Genomic DNA, 17,554 nt, shown 5'->3' with positions numbered 1-17,554 from the left:
AGCACGACTCTACCATAGAGCTCTAACTCCTTATTGTTCTTGTCATTTTCAGGTATGTATTTTTTATAATTTTACATGTACAATGCTTACAACTTATCTAATGGAATTTCTTAACTAACAATTCCTTAACATACAAGTCTTTATTTTGATGTCTATCTTCATTATGGAAAACCATGCTAGAGAAAACTTTCTCTAGTTTTCATACTACTAACATGCTCCTGCAGTAGCAATATCATGAGAAAGGTTTAAAATAAATATGAATTAATCTCATGTCTTCTTGTGGCTAAACAAAAAAAAAGTTATTGATGAAAAATCACCAATCAATCCCGACAGGTTCTAGTGCATTCCCTGAAGTGAATGCAACATCATATAATCATAATAGTCATGAGTTTAACCGAGGTCGTGGAAGTTATCATAATTATCATAAAAATAACAAGATTACAAGCAACCACCAGAAGTTGGAAATAGCAAAAATCCACATCCTAATGATAAAATTGGTCAAGGAAAAAAAATGAAAATATTTATCACTAATGTGGAATGACCGATCATTAGTCTTGTACATGCCGCTCACCAAAGCATTTTGTTGATCTTTACCAAGATTCTCTAAAATATAAAGAAAAATGTCGAAACAAATTTTATTCAAAGTGATATTCATGAAGATCAACCAGAAATGACACATTTAGATGTTACCGATTTTCTTGTCTACCCAGAAGGGACAAGTGGTGATATGGATAGTGATTGATCAGAATAATGTATAGTTTTGTTTCATGACATTTATTATGTTTTTATGTCATATTCGTTTCATGACAAATGATGTCGTCAAATTCTTCCCAAATTAATAAAATATGAATTTATTTCTCTAAGTCGAATGTTTCTTATGTTTTATTTATTTATTGAAGAGAAACATGGATATTCACAAAAGAAATAATGAAGATATATTTCTTGCAGACAATGCAATAACACATAGCATTTTTAATAATGAAAAGTATTTTGCTTACTTGTCAAATAAAGAAGCAAATGTTAATATAATAACAGGTAATGCAAAAATGATTGAAGGCTCTAGAAGAGTTAATATAATATTACAACAAGGGACACCAATTACAAATTAGTGATGCATTATTTTCGTCTAAATCACCAAGAATGAAGGCTCCGGAAGAGCGAATATATTATTACCATAAGTGACAATAATTACAATTGGTAATGCATTATTTTCATTAAAATCATCAAAAATTTATTAAGTTTTAAGGATATTCGGTCTAACGGATATCATATTGAAACAACTAATGATGGTAACAAAAATTATCTCAACATTACAGAAATGATATCGGATAAGAAAAAGTATTTTTGGAAACATTACATGCATTGTCCTCCGGATTGTACTATACAAATATTACAATGATTCATGCTATTGAAAATATTACAATGATTCATGCTATTGAAAAAAAAAAAAGGTATGATATTACCTACATAGTTTGGCATGACCGGTTGGGTCATCCCGGATCAATTATGATATGTAGAATAAATGAAACTTCAAGTGGTCATTCCTTGAAAAACCACAAAATTTTTCAAGTTAATGAATTGTGTTGTATGCTCTCAAGGAAAATTAATATTTAGTCCATCATTGAATAAAGTTGGGTATGAAAGTCTTAGTTTCTTACAAAGAATTCAAGAGGATATATATGGACTAATTCATCCAACACCATGTGGACCATTTAGATATTTTATGGTTTTAATTGACGTGTTAACTAGATGGTCACATGTGTGCTTGTTGTCTAGTCATAATTTGGTTTTTGCAAGACTACTTGCATAAATAATTTTCCTAAGGGCACATTTTCCCGATTACCCAATTATGAAAATTTGACTTGACAATGTTGGAGAATTTACATCATAAACTTTTAATGATTATTCCATGTCGATTAGGACAACTATTGAACATCATGTTGCATATGTTCATACACAAAATGGTTTAGTTGGGTCGTTAATCAAACACTTTTAATTAATTGCAAGACCATTACTAATGCATTCTAAACTTCCTATATTGACATGGGGCATGCAATTTTACATGCAACATCACTTATATGCATAATGACAACTAGTTATCATCAGTTCTTCCCTATTCAACTGGTTTGCGGTCAGTAACCAATTATTTACCATCCAATGATGTTTGGATCTATAATTTATGTACCCATTTCTCGACCACATTTCACAAAAATGGGTCCTCAAGAAGAATGAGAATTTCTGTTGGATATAAATTTCCATCTATAGTAAAATATTTAAAATCATCAATTGGAGATTTATTTACAGCTATATTTGATGATTATTATTTTGATGAATCATATTTTCCAACATTAGGGGCAAAAATAAAGAAGCTGGAAAATAAAATCTCTTGAAAGGAATTGTCACTTTCAGTTTTAGATCCTTGTTCAAGTCAATGTGAACTTGAAATAAAAAAGATAATTCCTTTACAGAGTGTAGCAAATCAATTGCCAGAATCATTTACTGACCCTAAGTGGGTAATAAAGTCTCATGTACTAGCTATACTTACTCAAGTTAGAACTGATATCCCAGAAGGAAAAAAAATATACAACTGCAAATGAATCTTAGGCATGCCTGAAGCGTGGAAGATCAGCCAGTTCCAAAGATAAAAATCCTCGAAAATGAAATGAAGCAAATACAATTGATGGTCCAAAAGAGAAAACATAATCTCTTTAAAAGATTAATGAAGCTCTAGAAGAGCCCAATGACATAACAAAAGAAAATAAGGTACCTGAAAAAATGAAAATGATGAGATCTCAATAAATAATGTCATGACAAGAATAAGATGGAACCGAAATAAGATAGACATCAACGATAAATTTTCATATCATGTGCCGCGCGCGATTATAAAGAAAATGAGGATCTTTAACCTAAATCTATTGAGTAATGTATGAATAGGAAATATTGGCCAAAATGGAAAGATGAAATAAATAAAGAGCTTAATTCTATTACTCAACGAAAAGTTTTTGGACCTGTAGTCCGTACACCAAACAGAGTAAGAACAGTGGGACACGAATGGGTCTTTGTGCACAAAAGAAACGAGAAAAATGAAGTTATGAGATATAAAGCAATACTTGTTGCACAAGGTTTTACCTAAACACCCGAAATCGATTATGAACAAACATATTCTTTGGTAGTTGATGCAATTACATTCAGTTATTTTATAAGTTTAACAACATATGCAAAACTGGAGATGTGTCTAATGGATGTATTTACCGGTTATTTATATGGTTCACTTGAAAATGATTTTTTTATGAAAATCACAGAAGGGTTTAAGGTGCCAGAAGCCCAAACTTCTTATTCTCGTGAAGTATATTTGGTAAAATTAAATAAATCTTTGTATAGATTGAAACAATCTGGTCGTATGTGCTTCAATTGTTTTATTACATTTCTATTGAAAGAGTGCTATAAAAATGATCCATCAAGCTCATGTGTATTCATAAAAAGATCCATATAAGAATTTATCATAATTGATGTTATTGTATATGATTTGAACATAATTGGAACTCCTAGAGAATAGGAAAAAGGCCACTTCTTGTTTGAAAGAAACTTTTGAAATGAATGATCTTGGTAAGATGAAATTCTATTTGGGTCTTCAAATTAAGCACAAAAAAATGGAGTTTTTGTACATTAATATCTAGAAAAAGTGCTAAAAAGGTTTTATATGAATAACTCACATACATGAGTAACCCGAAGGTGGTAAGGCACTTAGACACCAAAAAGGACCAATTTCAGCATCATAAAAAGCATGAAAATCTTCTTGTTCCCGAAGAACTATATCTTAGTGCTATTGGTGCACTAATATATCTTAATATTAATACAAGACCTGATAAATCTTTTGTCGTAAACTTATTAGCAAGATATAGTACTTGTCCAACAAGAAGATATTGGAATAGAGTCAAACACATTCTTTGATATTTTCGAGGTACAATGGATATGAATTTATAATAATCAAACTCATAAAATGTGAAGTTAATTAGTTATCCAGATGTTGGATATTTATCTGATCCACACAAAGCTCGATCGCAAACTGGTTATTTATTCACTTGTGGAGGTAACACAATTTCTTGTCATTTTGTTAAACAAACTTTAGTTGTTACTTATTCTAACCATACAGAAATTATAGCAATTTATAAGGCAAGTCATGAATGTATTTGGTTAAGAACTTTAACTCAATACATTTTCAAGAATTGTGGTCTAACTTCTAACAAGGATGTTCCAACCATACTATATGAAGATAATACAACTTGTATAGCTCCATTCAAGGAAGGATTTATCAAAGGAGACAGAACCAAGCATATATTACCAAAGTTTATTTCACTTATGATCTTCAAAAAGAGTGTGACATCAACATCTAGAAAGTTCAATCCAGTAACAACTTTTCTGATTGGTTTACTAAAGCACTTCCTACATCGAAATTTGAAAAGATGGTACGAAACATTGTTATGCAGTGCTTCAAGAAAATCAAGTGATGTGCTAATCAGGGGGTGTTGGAAACATATTGTACTCTTTTCCTAATTATGTTTTTCCCACTGGGTTTTCATAACAAGTTTTTTATTGAGGCAATTGTTTCCAACATCTATTATTAATCATGTACTCTTTTTCCTTAATAAAGGGTTTTTCCCATGAGGTTTTACCGATTAAGGCTTTAACGAGACATGATACAATCGTCATTCAAGGGGGAGTGTTATGAATTATTATTTAGTGAATGACTATTGGATTCTCCATATTCCTCCATTACTCTCCATAATTAGGAACATTATAGCAAACATTATTATGTGTTTTTTGAGTGTAGTTATGCACCACTATAATAAGCATTCATATCATACATCACCTTTCATCTTCTTTGTCTAGTATAAATAGTGAATATTATGTATTGTAAAGTTTGATGATTTCATCACAAGTATTGGAATAAAAGTTCTCTCTACTCTCATGTCTTTCTTTACTTTATAATTTATCTTGTTATTTGATCATATTTTATAACATATTCTTCATTTTTGATGAATTTTGTCAAATCCAAATCTTGTTTATATTACATCTTTCATTTAGGACATTGAATGAAATATGAACATAGATTACTATTTGGGTTGATGAACAATTGTTTAGTGTATTGTTGTGCCCGTATGCAGATATTAGAGTTTATCTAAATCTTACTGCCACTAAAAAGAGTTGCACTAAGCCAAATGGAAAAAGGGTCAAGTCTTATGAGACTATGTGCTCTGATGATGGATATATCTACATTCGTAATAGTGAACTTCTAATTGGGTTGCTCGAGAAGGCTACTATTGGTCAGCATTCTTTTCAAATCCTTTATAAATATCAAAAATACCCTTGTAGTTTGATGCACATGAAATTGGGGGAAGGAATGGAATGGTTGATTGATTATAACGGAATGGAAAAAGAAGCTTTTTTTTGCTTTGTCTGATGGAATAAAGGGGTGTGATTCCTTCCAATTTGTTAATCTTCATTACTTAGCCAAGGGTGTTTGTTTTTTTTTCAATTCCATTATAATGAAATGAAAATTTGCAAGCTAACCCGCTTTTAATGGTTAATTTTTAATGAAACATCTATCTAAAAAATTACTTATTTTAGTTAAAGTACAATTTGTTTTAAAAAGTAACTACAAAGGATACATTTTATTATAATCCTATTTTTGTTTTGGTACTCAATTTATTTTGCACATTCACTTGCCATCCCACAACTTCAACACTAAAGACATTACTCCCAAATGAAATACAATGACCCATGCTTAAATATGCTAATTTTTAATAGGTATAGGTTTTATGAATCTCATGTTTAATTGTTTTTTTTTTTGTATATTCAACCATTCATTTTTTTCCATGTTGTATTCATGTTTGTGTCCATGTAGTCATGGCTTGTTGGGAGCTAGAACAATCTCTATACAACTTAATAGGTAATCACTAATTACCACACAATCCCATCAGTTGATAGTAAAAATTAAAGAAAACAAAGTCCAACTATAATACTCAATTTTATTAATTTTTGTTATTGGTTTCTTGGAATTAGGGAGCAATATCAATATTAAGATCATAAACAACTCTGCCACTACCATTAAAAAATTCCAGTACGCAAATTCAATTTTTGTTTGCAATCCGCTGTGATTATATTGAAGATACAAAAGCACACAAAAACTTAAACATCTAAATCTTTAATTACTAGATTACCATTTATAATAAAAAATCAAGTTATGTTTTACAAAATCAAGTTAATATGTAGGTGTCTATGATCAATGTATTGTCATTTTGTTTTAACTTTATTTCAAATCCTTTTGGCATCATGCTAACGATGGATCTGATGGTGCTCAAAAGGTGATTCGTTTTGTTTCTTGTATATATGGTAATAGTGTATCAAATAGAAGAGTTGAATTTTTTTTTCTTTTCAGATTTTAAATCTCTAGTTGGTCAAAAACTAGAGATATAATGAGATTTCATACAAAAAAGTTGAATGTTAATCAAGTTGTTTATAAATTTGATTTTGCAGGTTGTGCCATTTTTGTTGAGCATCTACGGTTGTTTATGTGTTTGTGGTGGTTCCAACATGAAGTGTGTGACAATATTTTAATGAATATTCAGCTTTGAAGATTAGGGAACAATGTAAAAGGATTTTCAATTATGTAAATATATCTATAAAAATATGTGTAACTATTAAAATTAAATTTGTTGCATTAATTAATCAAAGTTTTAGGGATTTTTCATTATTTTTAGCAATAAACCAATATATTTGGACTTTTTTGATGATCACCTTTATATATATATATATATATATATATATATATATATATATATATATATATATATATATATATATATATATATATATATATATATATATATATATATATATATATATATTATCTAAGTTAATATGTACCATTCTGTGTCTTCTTTCTTACGCTCTTTCTAGGTTCACCGAATGTTTTCATCGTCGTCGTCAAACACAACAACAAAAATCTCACACACAAGCATTATTAACTCCATCGATTTTCTAAAATCGTCCATTCATAACTTTACGATCATCTATCAATCTCCAAATGAAGAAAAGAGAAAATCCTTATTGATTACGTGGATGACCCTGTTACCTAACCATAACTTAAACCATGGTTCCAACATTGGAATGTTCCTATTATATAACCATGACTTGAACCTTATTTTGAATTCATACATTAATAACATTGTCTATAGTGTTGTTAACAACAAAAGACGAATCCCACATGGTTAAACCGCTAATGCATTAGCTCAAGTCTTACTTGACCCTTGTTTCCTTACAAAAGGGGGCTTGAAAACCATGAAGAATGAACCATAGAGCTTAAAAAAATCAACATGGGTAAAAAACTCAACTCAATATTATGTACTGAAAACCATGAAGAATGTTAACTTTAATAGTTAAAAAAAAAAAAAAAAAAAAAAAAAAAAAAAAAAAAAAAAGTCAACGAGCTATCCATCATAAAGTATTAAAGTAGGGTGGATTTTTTTTTAAAAATGAACATTTGTTATAAATTTCGCCTTAGATCATTTTTCAATAATATTAGTTTTTTTACCTTTTCTAACTACCAAATATATATTTTATATGCAACACGTTATTATTTTAAACTTATAAAAATTAAGAAGAAAAAGAAGTAAAGAAAATGAAAAACTTAGTTGTAAACTTGTGATGTTGAATCATTTTCAAAATTGTTTTCCAACAACAATAATAACGATTTCTGAATCTTTTTCTAGGTTCTAAAAATAAGGATTTCAAAACTTATGATGTTAAAGTTTTAGATAAGCTACAAAAAAATCTGAAAGAAAACACATAAATTAATTTTTTATTAGAAAACTAAATGAAAGAAGTAAAACAATAACAAATCTTATAATTTACATGAATCAAAAATCAAATTAAGTCAAATTAGAAAATAGAAATCAGAAATCAAATCGATGAGATTGCCTAGAATTTTGAAGGATGTGTGAAATTAGATTATCAGAATCGATGTATTAAGAAAGATTAAAATTATAAATCAAAAAACAGAAATTAAAATAACAAATCAGAAGGTTGCGTAAAAAAACAAGAAAGGATTTATTATGAATCAATTTTTTGTTACCATTGAAAAAATTAGAATTGATTCATAGAGTCTCATGATCACAGTCGTTATTATAGATGTTTAGAGGTGGCTGTCAGACTTGTTTTTCAACAAGGTATTGGGTTATTTTCGAGGGTTTTATGTTGGGGTTGAGGGGAGTCAACTGTCGGTGATCTCGTTTGTAATCATCAACCATTAGTTAACTCGGACGAGATGGGGTAGACAAAACACGGCGACAATGGTGGCTGATTAAGGAACCGACCAACAGTGACGGAGCTTGAACATTTGAGTTTGAGGGGCCGAAAGTAAAATATACATAAAAGTTGAAGAACACGGGGGCATGGTCAAAGTTTTTTTGTTTTGGGTCTAATATATAAAATTTTTAATAGCAATAGACTAGTTAAAAAAAAATAGAAGTGGGGGAGGGGGGGGGGGGAGGAGTTCGGGCACACCCCCCCCCCCCCCCCCCTTGAGAAGATCCATCCCTACCGACCGAGAGGGTTTGGATCGAACCTCTTGGTGTTTCTATCGGTGTTGATGTTGGTTGGTTGTAAGGTTGATGGTTGGTTGTCCATCGCTGTTTTTTTCCTAAGATGTATGTTTCTTGTTTTTCGGTATGCGCAAGCAAGCGCGCGCGCGCGCGAGAGAGAGAGAGAGAGAGAGAGAGAGAGAGAGAGAGAGAGAGAGAGAGAGAGAGAGAGAGAGAGAGAGAGAGAGAGAGAGATCCATTTTCTTTTTAGTTATTTGAAAATAAAATAAGAAAGAAATTAAATTATGGCAATTTAATAATTATGAAGAGGTAAAAAAAACATGTTGAAAATGAGTGTTTTTATAAATTTAAGATATTTAGACCAAATCCATAAAACAATACAAATCACTCCGACCATTTTTTTTTTTCAATTTTGTCTATTTGTTTATAATATTTTTATGTTTTACAAGTTTGGCAACTATGAAACTTTTGTTCACTTTTTTATATGTGATAGATTATATGTTTTCTTAAATTAATATATAATTATTATTCTCTGACAATTTATTCTAAATAATGATACTAATACAATATTATGGGTCATGTCAATGGTTGTAAAAATAATTAAATAAAACCTTAAATATGTATAAAATATCAAATTAGAATATCATTTATTGGAAAAGGATAATCAAAAAAAATATATATATATATATCGTTAAGTCTTCCGACCCAACAGATTGTCTCATCTCTCTCGCCTCTCCCTTCCTTCCTCGTTGACCCGCCGTTTACCGGTAGACTTCCCGCCGTTCGCTCTGAAGTTTCACTCCTCATCGTTATCGGTCGCGCTTCCGTTGGTTCGTCCGCTATTCTCGACGCTTCAGGTCTCTACTGCAGCTCTGTAAGCAGGTAACTGTGAAAGCAAGCTTTTACAATTTAGTTTCACTTTCACACGTCTTTTAGACAAATTTTATCTTATCAACTATAAATCACTTCATAATCTTTTGTTTGTTATTTATTAACAGGTAATTAACAATTCAATTATCTAAGTTGCCTTTTTTTTTTCTCTTCAATTAGGATCGTATAGAGTCGAACATGTGTTTCTTTAATTCCTTTATATTTTCCCATTCACAAACACGATTTTCAACGTTTGAATCTATTTATTCCTGAACAATGAGTTTTAATCTCATAATGAAAAAGCTTGAGTATTCGATTGTAATAATGCTAAATTTCCTGGTGGTGATCTTCTTTTGCAAAACTTTCTGATCTGTTGAAGTACTTAGGGGTGTTATATTCTTTGAATCAAAATTAGGATTTTGCTAGTGTAGAGATCCTATATCAATCGAGTACCTTTTATAGGATGTAAATATGTAATAGTGTTTTGTTTGAGGATTACTTAAGTGAACATTAGATGGATGTTTTTTAGAAAATATTAGGAATGTCAATGGTGGGCTAATCAGATCAAAATAAAGGTTTTGTAGGTTAATTAAATAGATTGGTTCAATATTCTTTTGCACCGAACTTAACCTGGAAAACACAGGTTAAACCAATCTAATCAACTTTATAACCAGTCAAAAAAAATCCCATCTCAATGTTATGGTGATTCTATATCAATACATAGTTGTATATATGTTGGTTACTTCTGAAGCATAATAAATTCACGTGGAGAAGTTTAGAGGTGCATATTTATTGATAATTAAATACATATAAACTTTTGTTTTGTAGAATCTAAGTTATCATTGTTGATCTTTAGATTGTATTATTAGACTTAAGTTGTATAGTTATTAATGGTTTGGATTTTCTGTAGAGACATTATGTATGGGATCCTCAGATTGAGGCAAAAGTGAGGAAAGGGTTGGATTCAAAAGCTTTAGAACACAAGACTTTCTTTTGTGAGACACAAGAGATGAACGGTGAAACCAACATTCATAACTGATGATGTCTGAAGGAAGATTCTGAGAGCTTATTGTGATACACCCACATATAAGGAGAAACAATAGTTACATAGACAAAGTCTTGGTAAAGGTGAAGGATCATCAACCCATAACTCATAATGGTTGTACTTCATGAAATTTACCAAGGATCTCCATCTTCTTCATCAACTCATGGTCATAGATATGACGTATTTTTAAGTTTTAGAGGTGTTGACACTCGTCATAGTTTCACTAATCACCTTTATAACGCCCTCATGCATGCCAATATAACTACCTTCATTGATGATGAAGAGATTGACAGTGGGGAAGAATTGAAACCAGATCTGGAGAGTGCGATCAAAGCATCTAGGGCTTCTGTTATTGTGTTGTCCAAGAACTATGCTGCTTCCACGTGGTGTCTTGATGAGTTGGTGTTGATCCTTGAGCAACGTAAGACATCCGACCATATTGTTATCCCTATCTTTTATCATGTTGAGCCAACACATGTTAGGAACCAACAAAGTAGCTTTGGAGATGCAATGGATAAACATAGGCACATGATGGAGGCAGAAACAAATGTAAATAAAAGAAGTCAATGGGATGAAAAGATGCTCAAATGGAATAAAGCTCTTAGAGATGTTGCTGATTTAAAAGGGAAGGATGTAAATGGAAGGTAACCACTTTCTTACCTATATTTCTATACTGCTTTGGTATTGTCTAATTAATGCATGAAACGTCAATATCATCTTCTCCTTATCCCCATATTCATTTCAATATGTTTCTTCATATTCATTAAATAGGCATATTTTTTATGCGTTTAAATGTTAATAAAGATATGGTTAAAATTGAATCTAGTTTTTGCATTTATGTGATCTCATAAATTAATTCATATAGGTTGGTTAAACCATCCTGCTAAATCTAACACATTTGCTATGCATTTAATATTTTATCATAAATAAATTCATATAGATAAACCATTTTAATTTATATGTTTTTTTTTTACTTTTTATTTTGTAAAAAAAAAACAAATTTTGAAGGGTTGTAATGCATCTACTATTTTTATATCATTCTACCTTCAAGTCATATAATTTGTTATCGTGATATTTTAATGCTCTTAGTTGTAAGCTGTAAACATTCACCAAAATTATATTTAAGTTTGATGGTTTTGTACAAACACAATGAAATTTGGTGGCCGGTTAATGAAATCTTGTATTACCTGGGCTCTACTCTTATTGTTGACAATAACATGATGATAACTTTAACCTAGCTTGCACATTAGATGATAATTTTGACCTAGCTTGCAGATTAGATGATTCTATAGTTATAACTGCAAATCTGAGAATATTTATGATGTGAAAAATTAATTAAATAATAGCTTGATATGATATATTTTTTATTTGGATCTTTGGAAAAATTAGATCTTAAATACAGCATGTTAGTCTTGGATTGTGTTTTGTGAATCTTACTAGCGTAATATTCCAGGCTAGAGGTGGACTTTATCGATGAAGTTATTAAGGACATCTTCCGTAGATTACGCATATCCTCAAGGTTTCCACTACCACAACTTATTGGGGTGGACAGTTCCATTGAATTCATCACTTCATGGCTAAAAGATGCATCCTCAAATAGGACAGATGTGCTCACTATTTTAGGTATGGGTGGGATCGGGAAGACTTCTTTGGCCAAGTATGTCTATGCGTTACATTCTCATGAATTTGACACATGCAGCTTCATTGAAGATATCAGTAGGAGATGTGACGAAAAATCTAAAGGAATACTTCATGTGCAAAAACAACTCTATGATGACATCTCAAAACGAAGTTCACTTCAAGTTCATGATGGTTCTACATACACCTCAATGATAGAGGATGCAGTAGGCCATAAAAAAGTATTTCTAGTTCTTGATGATATTTGTAGTCTTGACCAATTAGATGCCTTACTTGGAAGCAAAGGTTTTCATCCTGGAAGTAAAATCGTAATAACAACAAAGGATGCATGGTTGACAAAGAGTTGTGAACTATTCAAAACGAACGATACACTCAAGCATGCAACATACAAGCTTGAAGGCCTAGTTGAGATTGAATCACAAAAGCTTTTTTGTTTTCATGCATTCATGTGCAACTATCCCAAAGCAGGTTACGAAGAGGTGTTAAAAGAGCTAGTGAAGTATTGCAAAGGACATCCAATGGCTCTTAAAGTTTTGGGTAGGTCTCTACACAATCGAGATGTAACATATTGGGAGGGGTACATAGACAGGCTAAAGAAAGAAAATGATTCCCCTATAAATAATGTCTTGAGAATGAGTTTTGACTCTTTGCCATCAGAAAATGATAAGGAGTTGTTTAAGCATATTGCTTGTTTTTTTGTTGGAATGGATATAGATGTTACTCTAACAATATTAGAGGCATGTGATAAAGAAACAAAAGCTGGGATCACGAATCTCATTGATAGATGCCTTCTTAGTATAGGATGGAAGAATCAGTTGATGATGCATCAGTTGCTTCAAGAGATGGGAAGATTTGTGGTACGTGAAGAATCATTTTACAAGCCATGGGAACGAAGTCGATTATGGGGTCATGAGTCATTTGGAGTGTTGACACAAAATAATGTAAGAGGTTATGAATACTTGTTTAAAGCATTTTTTATTTCTATATATTTTTCTATAACATTTGAAATTTTGAATTTTTTTTGTATCCCATTTCTTCTTAGGGCACAGAAAATGTTCTAGGCCTCACCCTTGACATGAGAATGCTTGAGAAAGAGATGTTACATGGATCACTTGAGTTAAAAACAGATGCACTGAGTAAAATGGATAGGCTAATGCTGCTACAACTCAATTATGTGAAAATAACCGGATCTTACAAGAATTTTCCAGAAGAATTAAGATGGTTGTGTATGCATGGGTTCCCTTTGAAGTCCATACCTTTAGGCTTACGGATGGAGAATCTGGTTGCTCTTGACATGTCATATAGCAGTATTGAATCATTTGGGATTTTTTCTAGTTATCCACAACGACTTAATAATAAGCTAAAGGTAACTTATATCTATTTATTACTCATCTATGTCGTGCAGATAAATTTTACTACTATTCTAACTTATCTTTGTTTTAGCAATTGATTGGATCCTGCTCAAAAGACAAAAGGTTGCTTAAATCGTTGAAAATTCTTAATTTAAGTTTTTGTGAACAACTTCGTAGTCTTGGTGGCTTCGAGCATCTACCTAAACTGGAGAGCTTGATACTTAGAGGATGCTTTGGTTTGCTTGAGGTTTGTGAATCAATTGAGCTGTGTGATGAACTTGTCCTTGTTGACCTAAGCTACTGCAACAAGCTTAGAAAACTTCCAAGAATCATAGGCATGTTAAAGAAGGTTAAAACATTGTTGCTAAACGGATGTAATCTCGGTGAATCTCGAATCAAGATGAGGGACATGGATTCAAGGAAAAAGCTCAAGGGTGATAGCATTTCATTAAACACAAAAATGTCTTCCTCCTCCATTCTCAAGGCCATACCAAGTGATCAGAAGTTCTTTACGATTCATTTACCGATATCTTTAGTAGAGTTGTCACTTGAAAATAATAATTTGTCAACCGAATCCTTTCCCATGGACTTCAGTTGCCTATCCATGTTAGAGGCTTTATATTTAGATAACAATCCTATTGTTTCCATGCCCAACTGTGTGAGAACCCTTCCTCGGATTGGGTTTCTTTCTATGAATAACTGTAACATGTTGACGTCCGTTGAGCATATTCCACAAATCCTAGAAGTTTTGATCCTTGTTACTTATTCTCCCGAGCAGCCTTCACTACGGAAAGTTGTATTTGATCGAGAAATGTCCCCACTTAGGATTTTATCAGGGTACATTCAGTGTGCTCTTTCGTCGTTTGAATTTGAAGGGATAATCAAAATCCAACCAATGACAGCTGTTGAGGGAAGGATATTATGTAGTTTAGGCTGGACTAAGGTACACTTCCTTAACAAACAAATCCGAGTTTGCTCTGATACAATATTTAGAGGATCAGAGGAATCTGAAATTCAGGTTTGCTCTAAGTTAACAATATGCCTTTGTGTAAATATGTATGCATATATTATTATTATGGTAATTAATGAAGGTGGTTGTATTTGGCAGATGTATTATGAATTTGGAATATTCAGCACAATTTATGGAGGCCACGAGATGCCGAATTGGATTACTGATAGAAACCCAGGGTCATCTATATCATTTACCATCCCATCATCTCCTAGCAAGCTCAGAGGATTGAATTTCAGCTATGTGCAGATGGCATTGGATGTTAATGTCAAACATTTGCCAATGATCAAAATTAGTAATATAACAAAGAACCTCACCTGGATATACCAACATTACATTGAAACTGTCAATGTGGGTGAAGAGTGTTTCACATTTTCAAGCCATTGGATGTTTGGGATGGATGAGATGGCCTGTGGTGACAAAATTAATATTACCCTGTGGCACAAACGATTTTTTAATGATAATAAATCAGTTACTAAGGAGTGCGGGGTTAGTATTATGTATGATAATGGAGACAAGGATGAAGAAGAAGAAGATGCACTGGATTATTACAAGTCATGGAATCACATTATTGGTGGAGATTTGACCGGATTTCTGACAACAACAGGAGAATACATACTGCACACCTGTAGTTTTACGCGGAATGGCTTTGAATTAACTGGATATATTCGTCAACTGGTTGATTATGGTTCCAAATATAAAGGTAGATGCTATAAACAAATTGTTTTTGTCATGTTTGTTATTTTTTTATCTAATGTCAGACTTGGGTTTTTTATTTTTTTTATTGATTTTTAAATCTTTTTAACAAGAAATACTTGTCTATTCACATAACAACATCCGCATGTTAAAACAACAATTTGTGCAAGTGAATGTATGTGAATAGTAATTAATGTACTACTTTTTATCTTTTATCATCAGATGAATACATGTGGTTTCGAGCTTTATCTCAAAAGAAGTCTGGCATACTTGGTGACACACGTGAGGTGTACTTTTGACACCCAAATATTTCTATTACAGTTTTTTTCTTATAGCATTTGTAAAAACCATGTAATCTTAATTTCATTTTGCTTCACTTACACTGTACTCTAAGTTCAAAATCTGTAAGGTTGATAATTAATCACCGTTCCTTCTAATTGTGACGATGGTATATGCAAGCAGTCTGCGTAAATGTGGTTGAGTTACATATAAAGATATGCCAGTTTCAATAGATATTCTCATGTCTTCTATGTCAACAATAAACTACAACACTTAAGAAGCTTTTGGTACAAAGAACATACACGTTCCGAAATGTAGCCTAAGTTGTACGTAGATTAATGTAGCACAATAGGACATGCCAAATAATATTATTGCATCACAAATCCAATAATATTGTCAGAAATCTTCCTGTCTAACTAGTATAATACATGTAAAACAAAAATGAAATTTTAGGATTTTTACATCCCTAGAAATAAGCTGTCAGGAATTATATTTTAAAGATAACTAGGAAATATGGCTTTTTGCTCCTTCAAACAACTAGGGTAAAACTATAGAAGAATTTGGGAGAAAGTATGTTTCTCCTTTGCTAATTTGTATATTGAATTTGATAATTGCAATAAACTTTGAGTAAAATTGATTTAAGCTGTTCTGCATGTTATCTTTTACAAATATAATAACATCTTCAGTGTAATTGAAATGATGCCAACTATATAAATATGGCTTTTGAAAATAGATGCTTGGGTAAGATGGGTACCCTAATGTTACTGCAACACAATCATGTGCAACTCAATGAGTTTTCAGATGGTTGTGCATGAATGGCTTCCTTTTAGGCAATATTTGATTTTTTTTTCTGTGCAAACATCTAAGGAAAACCTTTTATAGATTATTACTTCTACTTACATCATTCTAGAAACAGAGAAAACAGGGGAAAACAAAGGAATTCTGGATGTTTTCTGACCAGCCTAAATTAAATAGAAAGATGACATCATAATTCCTAAGTATAGTTACATGTCCTATACATGTGGCAAAATCCAACTGCAATGTTACTATACATACGAATACTGTGTGCTTTTTATATACTCCAGAAAACTCTGCTGACTTTAACTTTGACATGCTCGTTTGGAGTGTGATTTCAGACATATCTATGCAGAATCTAGCTGCCCAGGTGACATGTCTTTTTGCTACTTCAAACTCTTGATGTCTTATAGGAACCCAGACAAATTTAGAAGATCTGTTGGAAAAAAGGGTTTTGCCCATTCTCAAACACGCAATAGATGAAAGAGAATTTAGGGATTGAATATGTAGAAAAGTTTCTTGTATTTCAAAGTTCTAAAAAATGTAGAAAAATTTCTTGTATTTCAAAGTTCTAAAAAATGTAGAGAAGTTTCTTGTATTTCAAAGTTATGAAAAGTTGTAGAATTAGTTCATTAAGTCCTTAACTAAATTTCACAATTGCATAACTTCTCCCACTTTAGGGTTTGAAGCATTAGAGTTTCAACCCATGAATTACAGTTTATTAAGCTTTTATTTAGCTTCTATACAGTTTGTATAAGGTTATAAGCAAGCTATTCCATAAGAAATTCGGGCTCTTGACCTTATCCACAAAATCACCATTGGAGCTCGTAAGTTCAATAAAAAAGAAGAACAATAACTTTTGATGAATTTGAAAATAAACTCTTGCAATCCCTTGTTACAATAGCACCATCTTCTTCCCCAAAATCGCCAAAGAGAGTTTCTAATTCGAGGTTTGTGAAAAATGGAGTTTCGAAGATTTTTTTTAAGATTAAAACTTAATCTGATGTCGTCGTGATCGTCCTATTGTCGCATTGTGACCCAATATGCGTCGTGATTTCTTTGGTATGCATCGGGCTTTATTTACCCATTTAAAAATCATACTTTCAGCATTTGCTTCGCTATTCACATTAACATCACGTCGCGACCAAAGTATGTTACCCCTACTTACGTCAAATTTATCACCAAATAACTGTCGAAAAAGGCGCGTCGTACACTTATTGGCCGTGTTGCGATGCATTCACAGTTTTGACATTCTTTTATGTACCTA

At 31.8% G+C, this 17,554-nt stretch overlaps 1 protein-coding gene across 1 annotated transcript; it reads left to right on the top strand.

Moving 5' to 3' along the window:
- The first annotated feature begins 9,311 nt into the window (after positions 1–9,311).
- On the top strand, positions 9,312–15,709 carry LOC145042909 (disease resistance protein RPV1-like). The gene is made up of 7 exons (XM_078991434.1): positions 9,312–9,485; positions 10,384–11,162; positions 11,972–13,097; positions 13,199–13,522; positions 13,600–14,526; positions 14,617–15,220; positions 15,436–15,709. Exons 2-7 carry the CDS (start codon positions 10,630–10,632, stop codon positions 15,510–15,512), a joined length of 3,591 nt encoding a protein of 1,196 aa, XP_078847560.1. The 5' UTR covers positions 9,312–9,485; positions 10,384–10,629; the 3' UTR covers positions 15,513–15,709.
- The last annotated feature ends 1,845 nt before the right edge of the window (positions 15,710–17,554 follow it).

This window comes from Lactuca saligna, chromosome 1 (assembly GCF_052625555.1).
Source record: "Lactuca saligna cultivar CGN05327 chromosome 1, ASM5262555v1, whole genome shotgun sequence".
Classification (NCBI taxonomy): domain Eukaryota; kingdom Viridiplantae; phylum Streptophyta; class Magnoliopsida; order Asterales; family Asteraceae; genus Lactuca; species Lactuca saligna.
The sequence above is the reverse complement of the archived record's forward strand: the minus strand, read 5'-3'. Positions and strand labels throughout refer to the sequence as shown.